Source organism: Eptatretus burgeri, chromosome 15, assembly GCF_056783735.1.
Source record: "Eptatretus burgeri isolate ZD-2024b chromosome 15, Ebu_testis_v1, whole genome shotgun sequence".
In the NCBI taxonomy this organism is placed as follows: Eukaryota; Metazoa; Chordata; class Myxini; order Myxiniformes; family Myxinidae; genus Eptatretus; species Eptatretus burgeri.
The window spans coordinates 18,304,104-18,323,573 of NC_140975.1; the positions used below are offsets into that span (position 1 = coordinate 18,304,104).

Consider the following 19,470-nt stretch of genomic DNA (forward strand, 5'->3'; position numbering starts at 1 on the left):
TAAGTGGCATGAGCGTCAGCTCAGAGTCTGGGAGGTCGGTGGTTTGAAACCCAACCGGGTCAAACCAAAGATTAACAAGACTGCAAGTGAGCACAATATACGCCCGAACAAGAAGGTATATACAGAATTGTGCTACTACATGGAAAACAGCATCCTGGTTGCCATGGCAACCACTTTAGATGATTAACGTATGTCGCAACACACCGTCTCCACAGTCTGTACCTATGTTCCAAATATGAAACGTGAAAGTTGAAAACTTTGGGAGTTAGAGTGCGGACAGGAATGGACGGACGGACCTACGGACGACCAGTATCACATAATACGCCCCGACATACATAGATATATATATATATATATATATATATATATATATATATATATATATATATATATATATATATATATATATATATATATATATATATATATATATATATATATCGAATAAAAATGGTATGTCTGCTTTCTTGCTTGACACTCAGAGCATTTAAAACGAATAAAGCTTGGACAAACAACCATAAGTTGGCATCCATGAGGGGGAGGAAATTTATCCTTCATTGCCATGCTGAGCACGGAAAGAAAGGCAACGCCACGAAGATGGTGGCGCTGGCACCCAGAGTTTCTTGGGGAACTTAAGACACTTCCCCTCAGCTCAACGGTGCCATTTGTTTGAAATCAAGCAAGATGTTGTCTCATATATGTGTTAATGGATGTTATCTCCATATGCGAGTTTCAGAAGGTGGAAGAGAGCCAGCCTAGGTCTCAAAGTATCCACCTTTGTGTGTGTGTTTTGTGTTTTGTGTTGCAGCTTCTCCATGAGTCTTAGACCCTGTAGAAAAGAAAACCATTAACATTACAATCAGAAAATTTTGCTTCAAATTATAAAATTGGAATTGGGGGAAAAGACGTTTTTTCCTGAATGAAGACATCCCCATCAACTAGCTCTGTTAGTGGAACATTCCATTGGAAACCTCTTCAACACATCTTCAGCAGTCAATTTACAAAATAGATTCCTCTAAAAAATTGACTGGGCACATCTTTAAACATAACTAATTTATTCAAAGAAAGTACATGACAATTTCCTTATTATCTCCAAGCTGCCATAAAGTTCATAATACCTTCTTAAAACTTCCTGTCTGCCTTAATATTACCCCATAAAGGTATTCATAAAAGCATATTACATGAAGACTTAGAAAACAAAACATAAAATGTTGTTGTGTCACAGGGGGTACGAACGAGATCGCATGTTAAATTAGCGTGGTCCATGTGTTTGTGTAGGTTGGAGAATTTTCTGTAACCAGGGACCTGTTAGAGTGAAGTTGTTATGTTCTTATGCATGCCATGAGGGATGGTATCGTTTACATAGGCATTTGATAGAAAAGTGTAGTTTCTTGCGTATCCTCTCTGTAAGCCAAGAAAGGTACCCAGGCAAGGTGAGGACATGGTACGCTGACCAGAATGGATTTTTGATGTGTTTGCATACTGTGTGTGGCTTTTAAAACATTCCTGTGGCCCGCGATGGTTTGAGAAGTGCCGTGATGCCAGATGATGCCATTGTGGTGGCATCTGCATGCCGCATGGTTGGCGGGGCCGGCTTGGGACGAGGGAATGAGGGAATGCTCGAGTACTGTGGGCGTGGCCATGGGGGAGGTGATAAAAGGAGGCTCAGTCAGTTAGAGTGGAGAAGTGGCACAAGGCCAATGCAGTTAGCCAGGGCCTCACTGACACTCTTATTTCGCCCTGCTGGACACTTCTTCACCTTTTTGGACTGGTCCTTGCTGATCGTGTGAGAGGTGCTCACCTTGGAGATGTTTCTATCCCCATATCCTTTGAAATACCTTGCCTGCCACCCACTGCCCCCTAAATGTGAGTGAATGGTTGTGTGCGTGTGGTGCCCCGTTCCATCATTTTGTATCTAGTGCTTTTCATTTAATCGTATCGTTAAGTGTATTTATTTATTTCTTCATTTGTGCCCTTTCTCCATTCATGTCTTCATCTTTCATCTCAGGATTCTCCGTTCATGTTGTTTTGTATTTTCTTTTCAATAAAACCGCTATTCCTTAAGTACACATGTCGCCTGATAATCCGCCATTATTTCACATGTGCACCCAAACCGTTTCGGCTCACTTTGGTTAACCCCAGTGGAGATATAATTTGTTAAACGTTCACTTTAAAAGACCAGTGGGATTTGGATTCTGACCACACAAACCGTTCGAGTGTGCCTCCCTTTATTTCAGCCATCCGTGAAGGACATCACTTCAACGTGGTGGATCTGCGTTAGCAGACCCATCGACGTGACAATAGCCAATATAATTTGGGTAATTCTGTGAAAGGTTTGTCAATAATAATATGGCATTGCAAGTGGCAATTGGGAATGTCCATTAAAGTAATAATAAAGAAAGCAAATCAAATTCTTCTTAAAATAAAAATAATACAGCAACAGTTCTTAGATCCACCAATCAAATCACAGCTTTGAGTTTGGAAACTCAATCGGTTCGAAGACCAGCTGAATTGGGCAAGTTGGAATCAGGATCAACTCAAAATGTGTGTCCACTTGTGTATCATCAAACCGTCGAACACGAAAGTTACGTAGAATCTGTGGAGAGACAGTAATATTTAAGCACCTGATATTCCACACCACACCATGACTACTCCTTGTAATGTACTTGTCCTTACATTGATTAGCAGCAGGCCCATTTCACTTTCTGCAATTCGTCGCCCGAGGCACTGCCGGGGGCCAAACCCAAATCCGAGGGCAAGGAAATTGTTGCCTGCAGCAGCACCGTTACAAGGACCCAGTGAGGTGCTACCGATGCTCTTCACTGTCTCATCTCCATCCCTCCAATTTACAGCTCCTTCGTCTGTCGTCTCAGCTTCATCTTTATGGATTCCGGCTTTAGAGAAAGGAGAAGCTTCACCAGGTATGTCCCGCAACCATCGCATTGGGGAGAAGACATCTGGGTCCTCAAAAACATCAGGATGTCGACCCATGGTCCACAAAGAAACCTGGGCAAGTGTCTAGAACATGTTGACAGATAAACAAACAAACAAAAAATTACATTGTTACATATGACCTCATCCCCACAATGTTTTGAAATTCTATTACTACAACTACTACTACTAATCAGCATGCCTAACTAAGGGCATAACGACCCCCACAGCTGTTGTTATTCCAGCTTCTGCCAACACATAATGTTACGAATCTGGTAGCCATGAGCACTCAACATTCAGGTCCCCGAAGATGTTATTTCGTTAAGTATATGTGTATAGTTAGAATCCATCCCCTGTGTCTAAAGGGAATTTCATGTGTGTGCTGCGGGTTTATTTTTTTAGTTAGGTTTTTATTATTCCCCAACAACCCTAACAACAACAACAACGGCATCCTCCCTGGCTTCCTTCCACCATCGGCCTTGCTGACGCGCATACGTGCCAAGCGCCTGTGGGCGGAGTTCCATTGGCAACCGACACATTGGCTCCGCTCCAGGGTCGAGCAAGACGTGTTGCCTTCAGCCAACGGGCAAAGCGCGAGCGACGTAGGCCGCATTCCAGCCAATGCGGAGGCACGTCGGCCGAAGAGGAGGAATGCCTCTCAGGGGGGACGGGCCGCGAGGATGCTCGCCACGCCCCCCGGACGAATCACGAACGACGAGCGGATCGCCTGAGATAAACCGGCCAATCCGGAGGCGAGTTACGTCGGGGGGGGGGGGTTAAAAGAAGCGCGGGTGTGCACGAAGAGGTCCTTTTTTCCCTTGAGCCTGTCCCGTGGAAGATCGCCTGCCTGCGAGTCAGTCCCGCCGAGAATCACTTGCCTGTCTTGTCTGCTGGCGCTCACTGGCTCGTCACTTGCTGGAGGAGCGTGCTGTTACCCGACACTACCCTCTGTACCCGGTGGTTGCAGCGACATCGAGTTGCGGGTTCGAATCCCGCCGAGCCGGATCATCAAGTGCCGTACGAGGCGGGAAGGTCCAAGCTAGCTTCTTACCTCCAGCTCACCTTCCCTCCGAGCTGGGGGTATCAATAATGACCCGACGGGGTCCATTTCTTTTTGGGGGTGTGTGTCTGGTGCGGGCCAGTCCTTGAAGGAGCACCTGTATAAGAGCTAGTGTATAAATTTCTATTTATTTTATATTCGAATAACTCTGCCCTTACGTGCTCCCCTCATCCCCCGATTATTGTAAATAAATTCCCCTCTTGTTAAATGTCCCAGCTCGTTCCCTGTCATTTATTTTATTGGTTTAGCACGGTGCTTGTTGAGAAATAGCGAAGCAGTAAATTGTTCATTTGGACCGACAGGCCTCGGTAACCATCTGCTCGGGCTACACATGGTTTTGACACGGTAACGGCTCATCCCGCTCGAGGCCTGTCGAGGGTGTGAATTCCCCGGTAGCTTTGCCGCGTGGGTACTTAGGTATGTTGAAGTTTGGCAATTAACCCTACCCCACGCTGTCGAATTATTGGCGATTCATTGTCCTGTAAGAGTGTAAGGGACCCGTGCCTTTCGGACTTATCCGAGGGTCACGACCTAAATTCCGGTGTGTTCAGTGGAGCCGACTCTACTGCTCCCCCTAGCGGTCGTGCTCGTGACTGATACCCAGCCCCACAACAATAATACCTCGTCTAATGTTTTGAACACGTAATAAAATTAAATGGTATAATAATCCCATTGTGCTTTTTCATTTAATGCAAGGTAATTAAGGCACAGGTAGAGACCATTTGCTAAACTAAACTCGTTTCACATCTACAATCCACTTGCTGCAACATTGCTAATTATATACCTAACCACAAGCATGGAATAGGATCAGGGAATAGGTACAGTGACCTGCAAAAGTATTCACCCCCCTCCAAAGTTTTCACATTTTGATGCCACTTAAGCTTGTTTCATGATACTTTAAAATTAAACTTAATATATAGTCGTCACAAATTACTCCAAAGTGATCAAGCTAAAATATGTGGATAAAATGTGAATAAATTAAATTAACAGAGAAAATCAGATGATTGTCAGTTGTATAAGTATTCAACCCCTTTGCCTCATTTACCCCAAATCACTTCAGGAGCAAATTAATTGTTTGTGAAGTTAAAAAAAATGGGTGTAATAGGTTTCACCTGTATGTAATCTGAGGTTTAACTTAAAAATTAAACTCCCCACTTATCTAAGGAGTTTTAAGGTGCAAGTCACGTGGTCAACCAACAAGGCAAACATGAAGACCAAGGAGCTTTCCAAAGAAGTCAGACATGAAGTGGTGGAGAAGCACCGTTCAGGAGAGGGTTATAGGAAGATTTCAAAGTCACTCATTATCCCTTTGACGATGGAGAAATCCATCATGAGGAAGTGGAATACGTATCATACCACCCACATTCCACGCACATCAAGTCGCCCATCCAAACTCAGCAGCCGGGCAAGCAGGAAACTCGTTTGTGATGTCACTGTAAATCCAACAATGACTTTGAAGGATCTGCAAGGCTCTATGTCCAAGATGGGGGTCAGTGTTCCTCAATCAACAATATCCTGTTCTATTCACAAAGCTGGCCTCGATGGACAGGTGGCAAGAAAGAAACCATTACTAAAAAAGACACATCTAAAAGTTCGTATGTAGTTTGTGAGAAAGTATTGTAATGATACTGCAGGCATGTGGAGAAAAGTGTTGTGGACAGACGAGACAAAATTTTAACTTTTTGGTCTAAATATGGGCCCAGTCCTATTCATGGTCTTCATTAAAATCTCTCTGACTCATTGGAAAAACCTCCTTATCTATTTGCTGATGACTCCACAGTCTCCACCCTGTGCAGTGACATCCCTCGTCCTTCAGACAGGCAGGTTTAAGCCTCTTCCCTCTTTTCAGATCTTGAAAAAAAAATCACAACATGGTCAAATGCTTGGAATATGTCTTTCAATTCTGACAAATGTGACACTCTCACTATCTCTCTTTGAAAGGACCATCTGGCAAACCATCCTATCTACTTTCTTAACAATCCTCTTGAGGAAGTTCAGCCATTCAAACTCCTGGGTCTCACTGTTAGCAATGATCTTTCTTGGGCAAACCACATTTCAACATTGGCCTCCAAAGTCAGTTGCCGACTGGGCATCCTCCATCATACAAAGTCCTTCCTTGGCACACCTGAATCTCCATCCACCTACAAGGCCTTGATCTGCAGCCTGATGGAGTATTGCACTCCTCTTAGGGCTGGCTCCCCTACCTCACATCTTGCCTTGCTTGACACTGTGGAAACCAAGCCTTCGGGATTGTTGGAATCTCCCACGCTGAAGCTGAGTCAATGGGTTTATCACTACGCAATCGCAGAGAGGTCAGTTGTCTCTCTGTCTTCTGCCGCTTCCTTTCTGGTCTTGCACCTTCTACTCTTTCATTGCTTGGTCTCCCCCCTCAACCTCCAGGTTTCTGCAGGGCTCACATGGTCCACCATCAACCCCCTTCTTGGAGAAAACCAAAATCCAGGATCACTGCTCACCTTCACTCATTTGTTCCTTTTTTCCCCCCACCTGTGGAATCAACTTCCACATCCTCTTCAATCTCATTCCTCTCTGTAGGTCTTCAAGACAGCTGTTCACCACCATCTCAGATAGTCCCCAATCCAAAACCATTATCTTTTTTACCCATGGTAACCCACTCAAATCCCTCCTCCTAATTTTCCAGTTTTTCCTCCTTGGAGTTTCCTTGCGTGTTCCTTCCTCCTCTCCATGCATGCGTGTTTTGCATCCTGGTTTTTGTCTGTTCTGCCCTGCTCCGTTCAGAGTGCTCGGTCCTCCATGAGCCTCAATTATGCATAAAAATAAAAATAAAATTAAAAACGTTAACAATACACAACACCCAGTCAACACCATTCCTACTGTTGAGCATGGTGGTGACAGCATCATGGTATGGGGCTGCTTTTCTTGAGCAGGGACTGGCAAGCTTGTCAGGATAGAAGGGACAATGGATGGTGCAAAGTAGAGGAGAATCCTTGATGAAAACCTGTGTGAGTCAGCCATGAATCTGAAACTGGGTAGGATATTCACATTTCAGCTGGACAATGATCCGAAGCACAAAGCTAAAGCCACACTGGAGTGGCTGAATCAGAGGAAAATAAATGTTCTTGAGTTGCCCGGTCATCGTCCTGACTTGAACCTAAATGAACATTTATGGCGAGATTTGAAGATTGCAGTCCATCGACGATTCCCATCAAACTTGGCAGAACAAGAGCAATTTTCACCATCTCACTGTGCAAAGCTGGTGGAGACCCAGCGGAAAAGACTCATTGCAGTCATTGCTGAAAAAGGTGCTTCCACCAAGTACTGATCTTTATGGTTGAATACTTTTACAACCAGTAAATTTTGGTTTGTACTCGTTTTTTTGCAGGTATTCCTGACATGTAGCCTCCTTCAACTATAACAGTGTATAGTTTGATCTCTTCAGTTATAAATAAAAAAGTTCATTTGGAAATTTTTTTTCTACATAATTCGTAATCTATATATAATCTAGCAAGCGTATGTGATTATGTATGTATGTATGTATGTATGTGTATCCGCTCTTCACCCATTGGTTGGACAGCTGACCTGACGTCACCCACAACTGTAACCTGAAATACTTAACCCAAAGTACCCATAAGACCCAAAAGACCTCAAAGACCACAAAGACCCAAAATACCACAAAGACCAAAAAGATCATGAAGACCCAAAATATGAAAACACCCTGAAAACTCAAAAGACCCAGAAGACCCAAAAGACCCCAAAGAACCAAAACACCCCGAAGACCCAAAATACCCAAGGGATCCAAAATACTCCAAGCACCGAAAAGACTACGAGGACCCAAAATACCTGGAAACCCCAAAACACCTAGAGGACCCAAAAGACCGAATGGGACTATCTGGGACTCATGGAAATTCTGCATAATGTAAAATGTGACCAGGTCCTGGAGCCAACTCTGTCATCCTCTCCCCTTTCTTCTTTAAATCCTTAACTGCCCAAACCCCCAAGTACTCAACCCCAATTACAATCCACAAGTCCTCAATCCCCCCCCCACCTTCCCAATGCGCACCCTCAGCCCCAACTCTCTTTCCTCCCCTCCCCATTTTTTCCTGTTCTTAACGATGTTACACAAAGGTTCACAGGGAACTTCGGTGCACGAGAAGGCCATTTGGCCAATCATGCCTACGGTATTCCTGTCCCTGTTTATTAAGAACAATGCCAAAGGGAAATAAAGATGGAACGTTAAATTCACAATCACTTCCCCCTTTCTTTCCTTATCCTTGTGATAATTCACGGACCGGTGTTTGTGTGTTTGTTTGTTGTTTGTCGCGCTACTCCTCCTTCAGTTGTGGGACGATTCCATCCAGACTTGGATCAGCATCATCCTAATTAGTGTAGCGGGGTGTTTTTATCATTGCCGATGGTTTTGGGGGTAGGGGTTGGAAACGAATTATCTATGTAAATGTGTATCGTCTCGCACCGCCTCCAGGTGGGGGAGGGTATGACAAGTCCTCACCATTTACAGTGCAGTGAGGTGTTTAAAATTGTCAGCAGGAGGTATCTTTTTGCTTCATGCTCGTAACCCAGGGGTTTTTTTTGCGTATACAGGGCTATCAGTTGCCGATACACTGCCCAAATAAAGGTATGCATCAGCAAAACGTGTTGCACGCTTGGAACAAGATCACCCGTCAGGTGGGTCCTCTGCTCGTCCATCTAAATGTGGCATTATTAGTGGGGGGGAGAGGGGAATACTTTTGCAGGCCACTGTATACAACATACACATCATGAAACCTTCAACATGGATCTAGCTAAATGAACAGTGTGTTCTAAAATCCAGTGACCACCAATATTTTCTTAGCAATGCCGTTAAACTTATGCCATATTGGTGGATTTAATATATATTTTTTTTAAAACTGTATTTGGAAGAGAATCCATTAGACCTCGATGAACCCCCCAAAACGGACTCTTTAACATTGCATAGATCTGACGTCACAAATCATTCGCCAACAAATACAGTAAACAGACGGAGATATTTTAGACCAATGGTCTAATTGATTGTGACAGGCCATGTTGAGGTTCAGGTTGGTTCGATGTTAGTGTCATCTATTCCGTCAGTTATGTTTTCACCCCTGTTTGTTTGTCTGCAGGATATCTCCAAAGGTTGTGGACTGATTCAGACAAATTTGGTGGACAGGTTGGGTGTGTGACAAGGACAAATTGATTCGATTTTGGTGAAGATCCGAATCCGTCTACTGGAATTTTAAAAGTGATTCTTCACCATTGACAGATAGGGCCAAAAACGATACATAGCACGATATGTCAAAAAGGTGTGAACGGATTCGGACGACACTTTGTGGACGAGTTGGGTAGGTGACAAGAACAAGCTGATTCGATTTTGATTCAGGTCCGTATACAGATCGAGCATATCAGTGGGAAACAAAACGTAACCTGTTCATCCTGGCGGAGGTTTTCTCTCCACCGATTGCTCGTTCTAGTTTAATAATGTGCTGGCTGTCACCATACATGAGTCCCAATCATCAGAAGGAAAAAAAAATTCTCGCATTGATTTGTGTTAAAAGTGATGTATCAAATTCGTTTACTTGTTGGTGTATCAAAGATAATGTTCCGAGATGGTCATTCAGGCATTGGTTGTTTTATTGGTGATTGAAAACAACCATAAAGTGAGTTTCGCAAGTCCATAGGCTCCAGGCGTAGGAGTACAACGTGAAAAGTCACCTGCTCTCCTTCCACAGGCTTTGGGGCCCAGACTTGCTACATACCCTGCAATATGTTTTTTGTCAAAATTTCATATGTTAAAAAAAAGGAAGAATGTTGTAAAATAAGGTGGAGTCATAAGTTTGTTACACATTGTTACAAACTGATGAAAATTGATTGGGAACTGTGAAAGTTTCGGCCACATCAGAAAGAGACAACCAGACATGGTACAGAGACTACGATTCGCGGGTGTGATCTGTGGGTGTGCGTGGACGTTGTGCTGCGTTGATAGGATATTGAGATGTGATTATAATAGTTCTGCGTCTTGTAAAGTGTTAACTTATCAACCTCCTCCCAAAATTAAATGCAAAATGGAGAACAACTTTCGTTTAAAAACAAACTTTTGTCCTTTCCTTGTTGAAAAGCGTGATGTCGTCTCTGCTATGTACCTCCTTGCCCTTCCCTTCGCACAATTCTCCTTACCCTTATCATTTCCACTCTCTCCCTCCTACCTCCCCATCTCCTTCTTTTGACTTGTCTATTCCAGCCAAACTACCATCATCAATCCATGCTACACATATTTGAGATCATTGCTTTGCATTACAAGTGCTGTGAAGGGACTTCGCACAGACAAGATGGGCTGAACGGCCTTCTCCTCTGATTCATAAACTGTGTCACCTGTAGAAATAACCACTTACTACGGCCTTGTTATCAAAAGTAAACTAGCCACCTGTTTATTGTATTATATGGTAGGTGGTGGGATTGGAAAACTGCAAATTTAAAGTACGGGGTGGGCCAAGGCAATGAAGGTTTTCTTTTCTTTTTTTTAACAACTTTTTTATTTTTAATTAATTTTTAATTTTTCTCTTTTTTTCTTCTTTTTTACAGATAAAGAAGGCCAGGAAGATTCATTATGAATAAATCTATCAATGACCAGCGTGTGAATATTATTGAATTTTATTACCCCAGTGGCAAATCAATAACTCAAACTCAAATAAAATTTTGCAATCATTTTAATGTTCGAGAACAATCAGAAAACACGATTCGGAACTTGATTGCTCGTTTTCAGTCAAAGTGGGTCTGTTCGTGACTCAGCCCACAGTGGAAGACCTTTTTATTTCAAGATGATGTTGGTAATGCAGTGTCTGCGACTGGTGAGCGATACGGCTTAATGCTGGAAAATTTGTTGTTGCTGGAAATGAAAAATTTACCAGAAATGTGGTTCCAGAAAGATGGAGCGACGTCCCATCCTGCGAGGCCAACAATGGACTTGTTACGGACAGTTTTTGGAAACCGCATAATTTCAAGATTTGGAAACATTGATTGGCCTCCACGTTCACCACATTTAACGACCACAGATGTTTTTTTTCTGTGGGGGTACCTTAGAGATCTCGTATATGTCAACAAGCCACAGACGCGAGAGGAATTGAAAAACAATATTTCCGAGGAAATTGCAGCAATTGATCAAGGAGTTTTGTCCTCTGTAATGGATCACGTTTTGGAAAGAGCAAGACTTTGTGAAGAAGCCAATTAGTGGGGCAACTTGGCATAACAATTGTGCATTTTGTGAGGAAAGCACTAAATTTGGCACACTAGTAGCCCATCGTATTATGAACAGGTTTGGATATTGAGCCATCTCAAATTCAGCCGCTGATGGCTGTAGCAGCCATTTCCCACTGCCATCAAAAATTTTGAGATGGTCCAATATCCAAATCTGTTCATAATATGATAGGCTATTAGTGTGCCAAATTTGGTGCTTTCCTCACAAAATGCACAATTGTTATGCTAAGTTGCCCCACAAAATTGGGGCCAAAGGGCAGGACATTATTTCACAATTAATCTAAAAAAAAAACAAATTCCATAAATTAAACTACCTTTTGCAATTTATTTCATTAATTTTTATTTTAAATAAAAAAGTTACAAAAAAAAAAAAATGAAAACCTTCAGTGACTTTTGGCCCACACTGCATAAATGAGCAAAACTTTATTTCAGGACTTGGTCAAGCCACCTTTTGTGGCACGAACAGTGTCTATCTCGTTTGCCATCGAATAAATGAAATTTTGAATCATGGTCTCGTCGAGTGTAGCTCTTGCCACATCCATGTGATTTTCCTTCAGTTACATTGCATTGATGGGACATGTTTAGGTTATTCTCTGCTGAAGATGCTGTTGCTCCTTCTTACAGGTGATTGCTTTGATTGAGATTTGAATGCCAGATCTTGCAAGCCCAAAGAAGAAGTTGAATGCCATTTCCTCTTTCAGACTATGGTCAAATGAAAGGTGTACTTTGTATTATCTTCCTAAACAGCACATTTCATTACCCTGCTAAAGAACATGGGAATCAAACCGAGAAAAATAGATCAAGGAAAGTGGTCTGGATTTGAACTGTACTTCTTCTTGCATATGGCAGCTTAGCTGCCAGGTCACTGTCATTTTGTTGGGGTGCAACTATGCTGCTGATACTGTGCCCCCATACCAGTACACTGGTATTCATTTCGCTGACCTTGGAAAGATGACAGGCTGAGTCAACCCCACCTGGTGTTGATTCAGTGGCCAATGGGGCATAAACTCAGGAGCCTAAGATCCCAAGCCAGTCACCCTAACCAATAAGCCAACACCAGGCTTATTTTGAAGGGTAATGGTACCCGATTGTCAATGGTACCATTATTTGGCTCATCTCTGTTGCATGGGCAAAGCCATGAGCAAAAAACGTCTTGACAGTATATGTGGAAGTGGTAAACAATGGTACGTCATTGTCATAGTGTTATTAATTTTGAAGGCCTTCCAGGTTTCTTTTCCACATCAATGATATTCGTTCTGATGAACTTCACCAAAAAATTTCCCTTCGCGACAAGAAATGCTCAAGCAGTTTGTTATTGGCTTTGGTCACACTCAAACAACCTTGATATCACCACCTCAGTTAAATGGAGAACAAGAGAGGTAATAGAACATGTTACCCCATGCAGTGTTTAAGTATATACTTCAACTGAAATACAATAATGATTTAAAAGACAGTAAAAAAAATATTCCTGAGGTTTAGAACAATTGAAGCAGTCTGTGCACCACCTTTATACACTTTATTTAACGTATCCAAGGTACTACTAAATGGAAGGGTACCAAAAAGACGATTTGTGTTCTACAGCGTTCAAGTATGTAATTCAATTTAAATAAAATAAAGATCGTAAAAGTCGTACAAATTAATTAAAATGGAGTTTTCCCGCCATTGATGCATTGGCTATTACATCACCCTATCTAACTCATCACATTAGTTCTTTGTCCCTGTTGTTTGTGTCCTTTATGAAATCCTTAAAAACAGTAAGTTTCCTGCTTGGAATGATTTTCAATTTTGTTTGACTGCCAACCAGGCAGACAGTAAAATAAATTTCTCACTCCTCTTTACGCCACTACCATCACAACAAATTCAGAGCCAAAGTACGTACTGCCAAACTGCAGATTTGTTTGCCGATTCATGTTCTAATTAGTGTTGAAAATACAACATTCAATTTAAATTAAGTAATTCCTCGATCATGAATTGACGTTTGTGGACAGACAGACGGACGGACATGAACCAATTGCTTAACGCCGCTTTGCACTTCGTGTGTGTGGGGTAATTATCACAGTATTTGACTTGTCACCATGGCGATAGTGCACAATGCTTAATATCATCCCTCAATAGTCGCTGATGCAGTGCCCCAGTTACAAGTTAGCCGGGACTCATTTTGCCAACCTCGGAAGGATGACAGGCTGAGTCAACCCACCTGGTGTTATTTAACGGAATGGCAAGGGATCATGTCTTCATTCAAGTTTCGCTTTGCTGTGTCGACGGTTGGTGGTAGAACACACTCGTCCTCACCAAACTCATTACATTTCAGCCATATCTTTCCCATAAGGAGCAAATTTTTGATGCTTCAGCACCTTCAGCTGCTCGGCCAGCGATACATAGCCTCCTTACCCCACTGGGGATGTTGTACCCTTGAATGGTGACATCATGTGCTAAGTACCGCTGCAGGGTGACTGCCACAGGATGTAGCCTGCCAAGAGGATTGGAAAAAAATCAGCATTAGTGAGGATAAAGCGCATAAGGTGATAAATGGGATGATCAGTAAGTCCAAGGCTTGATGTCAGATTTCACCAAAAAGCAACATTTTTCTAACTTCTTTTTCTGTAAGAAATGTCACATGAATTTTCTACATTGTTATTTTAGGACTTCAACCTTTTTTGTATACAGAATTAAGGCTCGTGGAAGAGTGAGTACACTGAATGAATCAGGACGCAATGGGACAAAAGGAATAGTAGAGATGAACGGGGACACCAACAGTGGAATTGCAGGACAAGATAGAGGCAGACTTGGACAAGCAATGAGTGTGGGGAGGAATGAGGGGTAGGGGAAGACACCGAGTGGATAAGATGGATACAGAAGGAAACTCGAAGGAAGGAAAACGAGAAATTTGGAAGGAGGAGGGCTTGGGGTGGGAATCAATACCTTTCTGATGAAATATGCCCAATACTGATTAAATGGCCTTGCTGATCAAATATGGTGACATACTTACTTTCCGATCAAATCTGGTGACATACTTACGTTCTGATCAAACATGGTCACATACTTACTTTCTGATCAAATCTGGTGACATACTTACTTTCTGATCAAATATGGTCACTTACTTACTTTCCGATCAAATATGGTCACATACTTACTTTCCGATCAAATATGGTGACATACTTACGTTCTGATCAAATATGGTGACATACTTACTTTCTGATCAAATATGGTGACATACTTTCTGATCAAATATGGTGACATACTTACTTTCTGATCAAATATGGTGACATACTTAATTTCTGATCAAATATGATGACATACTTACGATCTGATCAAATATGGTGACATACTACGATCTGATAAAATATGGTCACTTACTTACTTTCCGATCAAATATGGTCACATACTTACTTTCCGATCAAATATGGTGACATACTTACATTCTGATCAAATATGGTGACATACTTACTTTCTGATCAAATATGGTGACATACTTTCTGATCAAATATGGTGACATACTTACTTTCTGATCAAATATGGGGACATACTTACTTTCCGATCAAATATGGTCACATACTTACTTTCCGATCAAATATGGTGACATACTTACGTTCTGATCAAATATGGTGACATACTTACTTTCTGATCAAATATGGCGACATACTTTCTGATCAAATATGGTGACATACTTACTTTCTGATCAAATATGGGGACATACTTACATTCTGATCAATTATGGTCACATACTTACTTTCTGATCAAATATGGTGACATACTTACTTTCTGATCAAATCTGGTGACATACTTACTTTCCGATCAAATATGGTGACATACTTACTTTCTGATCAAATCTGGTGACATACTTACTTTCCGATCAAATATGGTGACATACTTACTTTCTGATCAAATCTGGTGACATACTTACTTTCTGATCAAATATGGTGACATACTTACTTTCTGATCAAATATGGGGACATACTTACTTTCCGATCAAATATGGTCACATACTTACTTTCCGATCAAATATGGTGACATACTTACGTTCTGATCAAATATGGTGACATACTTACTTTCTGATCAAATCTGGTGACATACTTACTTTCCGATCAAATATGGTGACATACTTACTTTCTGATCAAATCTGGTGACATACTTACTTTCCGATCAAATATGGTGACATACTTACATTCTGATCAATTATGGTCACATACTTACTTTCTGATCAAATATGGTGACATACTTACTTTCTGATCAAATATGGGGACATACTTACTTTCCGATCAAATATGGTCACATACTTACTTTCCGATCAAATATGGTGACATACTTACGTTCTGATCAAATATGGTGACATACTTACTTTCTGATCAAATATGGCGACATACTTTCTGATCAAATATGGTGACATACTTACTTTCTGATCAAATATGGGGACATACTTACATTCTGATCAATTATGGTCACATACTTACTTTCTGATCAAATATGGTGACATACTTACTTTCTGATCAAATCTGGTGACATACTTACTTTCCGATCAAATATGGTGACATACTTACTTTCTGATCAAATCTGGTGACATACTTACTTTCCGATCAAATATGGTGACATACTTACTTTCTGATCAAATCTGGTGACATACTTACTTTCTGATCAAATATGGTGACATACTTACTTTCTGATCAAATATGGTGACATACTTACTTTCTGATCAAATATGGTGACATACTTACTTTCTGATCAAATATGGTGACATACTTAATTTCTGATCAAATATGGTGACATACTTACAATCTGATCAAATATGGTGACTTACTTACTTTCTGATCAAATATGGTGACATACTTACGATCTGATCAAATATGGTGACATACTTACGTTCTGATCAAATATGGTGACATACTTACTTTCTGATCAAATATGGTGACATACTTACGTTCTGATCAAATATGGTGAAATACTTACTTTCTGATCAAATCTCGTCACAACCTTACGATCTGATCAAATATGGTGACATACTTACTTTCCGATCAAATATGGTGACATACTTAATTTCTGATCAAATATGGTGACATACTTACTTTCTGATCAAATATGGTGACTTACTTACGATCTGATCAAATATGGTGACTTACTTACAATCTGATCAAATATGGTGACTTACTTACGATCTGATCAAATATGGTGACATACTTACTTTCTGATCAAATATGGTGACATACTTAATTTCTGATCAAATATGGTGACATACTTACAATCTGATCAAATATGGTGACTTACTTACTTTCTGATCAAATATGGTGACATACTACGATCTGATCAAATATGGTGACATACTTACTTTCTGATCAAATATGGTGACATACTTACGATCTGATCAAATATGGTGACATACTACGATCTGATCAAATATGGTGACATACTTACTTTCTGATCAAATATGGTGACATACTTACTTTCTGATCAAATATGGTGACATACTTAATTTCTGATCAAATATGGTGACATACTTACAATCTGATCAAATATGGTGACTTACTTACTTTCTGATCAAATATGGTGACATACTTACGATCTGATCAAATATGGTGACATACTTACGATCTGATCAAATATGGTCACTTACTTACTTTCCGATCAAATATGGTCACATACTTACTTTCCGATCAAATATGGTGACATACTTACGTTCTGATCAAATATGGTGACATACTTACTTTCTGATCAAATATGGTGACATACTTACGTTCTGATCAAATATGGTGAAATACTTACTTTCTAATCAAATCTTGTCACAACCTTACGATCTGATCAAATATGGTGACATACTTACTTTCCGATCAAATATGGTGACATACTTAATTTCTGATCAAATATGGTGACATACTTACTTTCTGATCAAATATGGTGACATACTTACAATCTGATCAAATATGGTGACATACTTACGATCTGATCAAATATGGTGACATACTACGATCTGATCAAATATGGTCACTTACTTACTTTCCGATCAAATATGGTCACATACTTACTTTCCGATCAAATATGGTGACAAACTTACGTTCTGATCAAATATGGTGACATACTTAATTTCTGATCAAATATGGTGACATACTTACAATCTGATCAAATATGGTGACTTACTTAATTTCTGGTCAAATATGGTGACATACTTACGATCTGATCAAATATGGTGACATACTACGATCTGATCAAATATGGTCACTTACTTACTTTCCGATCAAATATGGTCACATACTTACTTTCCGATCAAATATGGTGACAAACTTACGTTCTGATCAAATATGGTGACATACTTTCTGATCAAATATGGTGACATACTTACTATCTGATCAAATATGGGGACATACATTCTGATCAAATATGGTCACATACTTACTTTCTGATCAAATATGGTGACATACTTACTTTCCGATCAAATATGGTGATATACTTACTTTCTGATCAAATATGGTCACATACTTACTTTCTGATCAAATATGGTCACATACTTACTTTCTGATCAAATATGGTCACATACTTACTTTCTGATCAAATATGGTCACATACTTACTTTCCGATCAAATATGGTGACATACTTACTTTCTGATCAAATATGGTGACATACTTAATTTCTGATCAAATATGGTGACATACTTACAATCTGATCAAATATGGTGACTTACTTACTTTCTGATCAAATATGGTGACATACTTACGATCTGATCAAATATGGTGACATACTACGATCTGATCAAATATGGTCACTTACTTACTTTCCGATCAAATATGGTCACATACTTACTTTCCGATCAAATATGGTGACATACTTACGTTCTGATCAAATATGGTGACATACTTACTTTCTGATCAAATATGGTGACATACTTACTTTCTGATCAAATCTGGTGACATACTTACTTTCTGATCAATTATGGTGACATACTTACTATCTGATCAAATATGGGGACATACAATCTGATCAAATATGGTGACATACTTACTTTCTGATCAAATCTGGTGACATACTTACTTTCTGATCAAATATGGTGACATACTTACTTTCTGATCAAATATGGTGACATACTTACTTTCTGATCAAATATGGTGACATACTTACTTTCTGATCAAATATGGTGACATACTTACTTTCCGATCAAATATGGTGACATACTTACTTTATGATCAAATATGGTGACATACTTACTTTCTGATCAAATATGGTGACATACTTACTTTCTGATCAAATATGGTGACATACTTACAATCTGATCAAATATGGTGACTTACTTACTTTCTGATCAAATATGGTGACATACTTACGATCTGATCAAATATGGTGACATACTTACGATCTGATCAAATATGGTCACTTACTTTCCGATCAAATATGGTCACATACTTACTTTCTGATCAAATCTGGTGACATACTTACTTTCTGATCAATTATGGTGACATACTTACTATCTGATCAAATATGGGGACATACAATCTGATCAAATATGGTGACATACTTACTTTCTGATCAAATCTGGTGACATACTTACTTTCTGATCAAATATGGTGACATACTTACTTTCTGATCAAATATGGTGACATACTTACTTTCCGATCAAATATGGTGACATACTTACTTTCTGATCAAATATGGTGACATACTTACTTTCTGATCAAATATGGTGACATACTTACTTTCTGATCAAATATGGTGACATACTTACAATCTGATCAAATATGGTGACTTACTTACTTTCTGATCAAATATGGTGACATACTTACGATCTGATCAAATATGGTGACATACTTACGATCTGATCAAATATGGTCACTTACTTTCCGATCAAATATGGTCACATACTTACTTTCCGATCAAATATGGTGACATACTTACGTTCTGATCAAATATGGTGACATACTTACTTTCTGATCAAATATGGTGACATACTTACTTTCTGATCAAATCTGGTGACATACTTACTTTCTGATCAATTATGGTGACATACTTACTTTCTGATCAAATATGGTGACATACTTTCTGATCAAATATGGTGACATACTTACTTTCTGATCAAATATGGTGACATACTTTCTGATCAAATATGGTGACATACCTACAATCTGATCAAATATGGTGACATACTTACTTTCCGATCAAATATGGTCACATACTTACTTTCTGATCAAATATGGTGACATACTTACGATCTGATCAAATATGGTCACATACTTACTTTCCGATCAAATATGGTGAC

General features: G+C 40.0%; 1 protein-coding gene across 4 annotated transcripts in view; it reads right to left on the minus strand.

Annotated features, from left to right (window-relative positions):
* Positions 1-2,211: 2,211 nt before the first annotated feature.
* The window catches only part of LOC147011659 (cholesterol side-chain cleavage enzyme, mitochondrial-like), a 93,516-nt gene continuing 76,257 nt past the window's right edge, over positions 2,212-19,470 (minus strand). For all 4 annotated transcript variants that reach the window (XM_085858583.1, XM_085858581.1, XM_085858582.1 and 1 more), the window contains 3 exons: positions 13,628-13,706; positions 2,677-3,018; positions 2,212-2,596 (listed from right to left, as the gene is read on the minus strand). In XM_085858583.1, the coding sequence (XP_085714709.1) occupies positions 2,465-2,596; positions 2,677-3,018; positions 13,628-13,706 (553 nt within the window). In that variant the 3' untranslated portion in view covers positions 2,212-2,464. The remainder of the gene's footprint in view (positions 2,597-2,676; positions 3,019-13,627; positions 13,707-19,470) is intronic.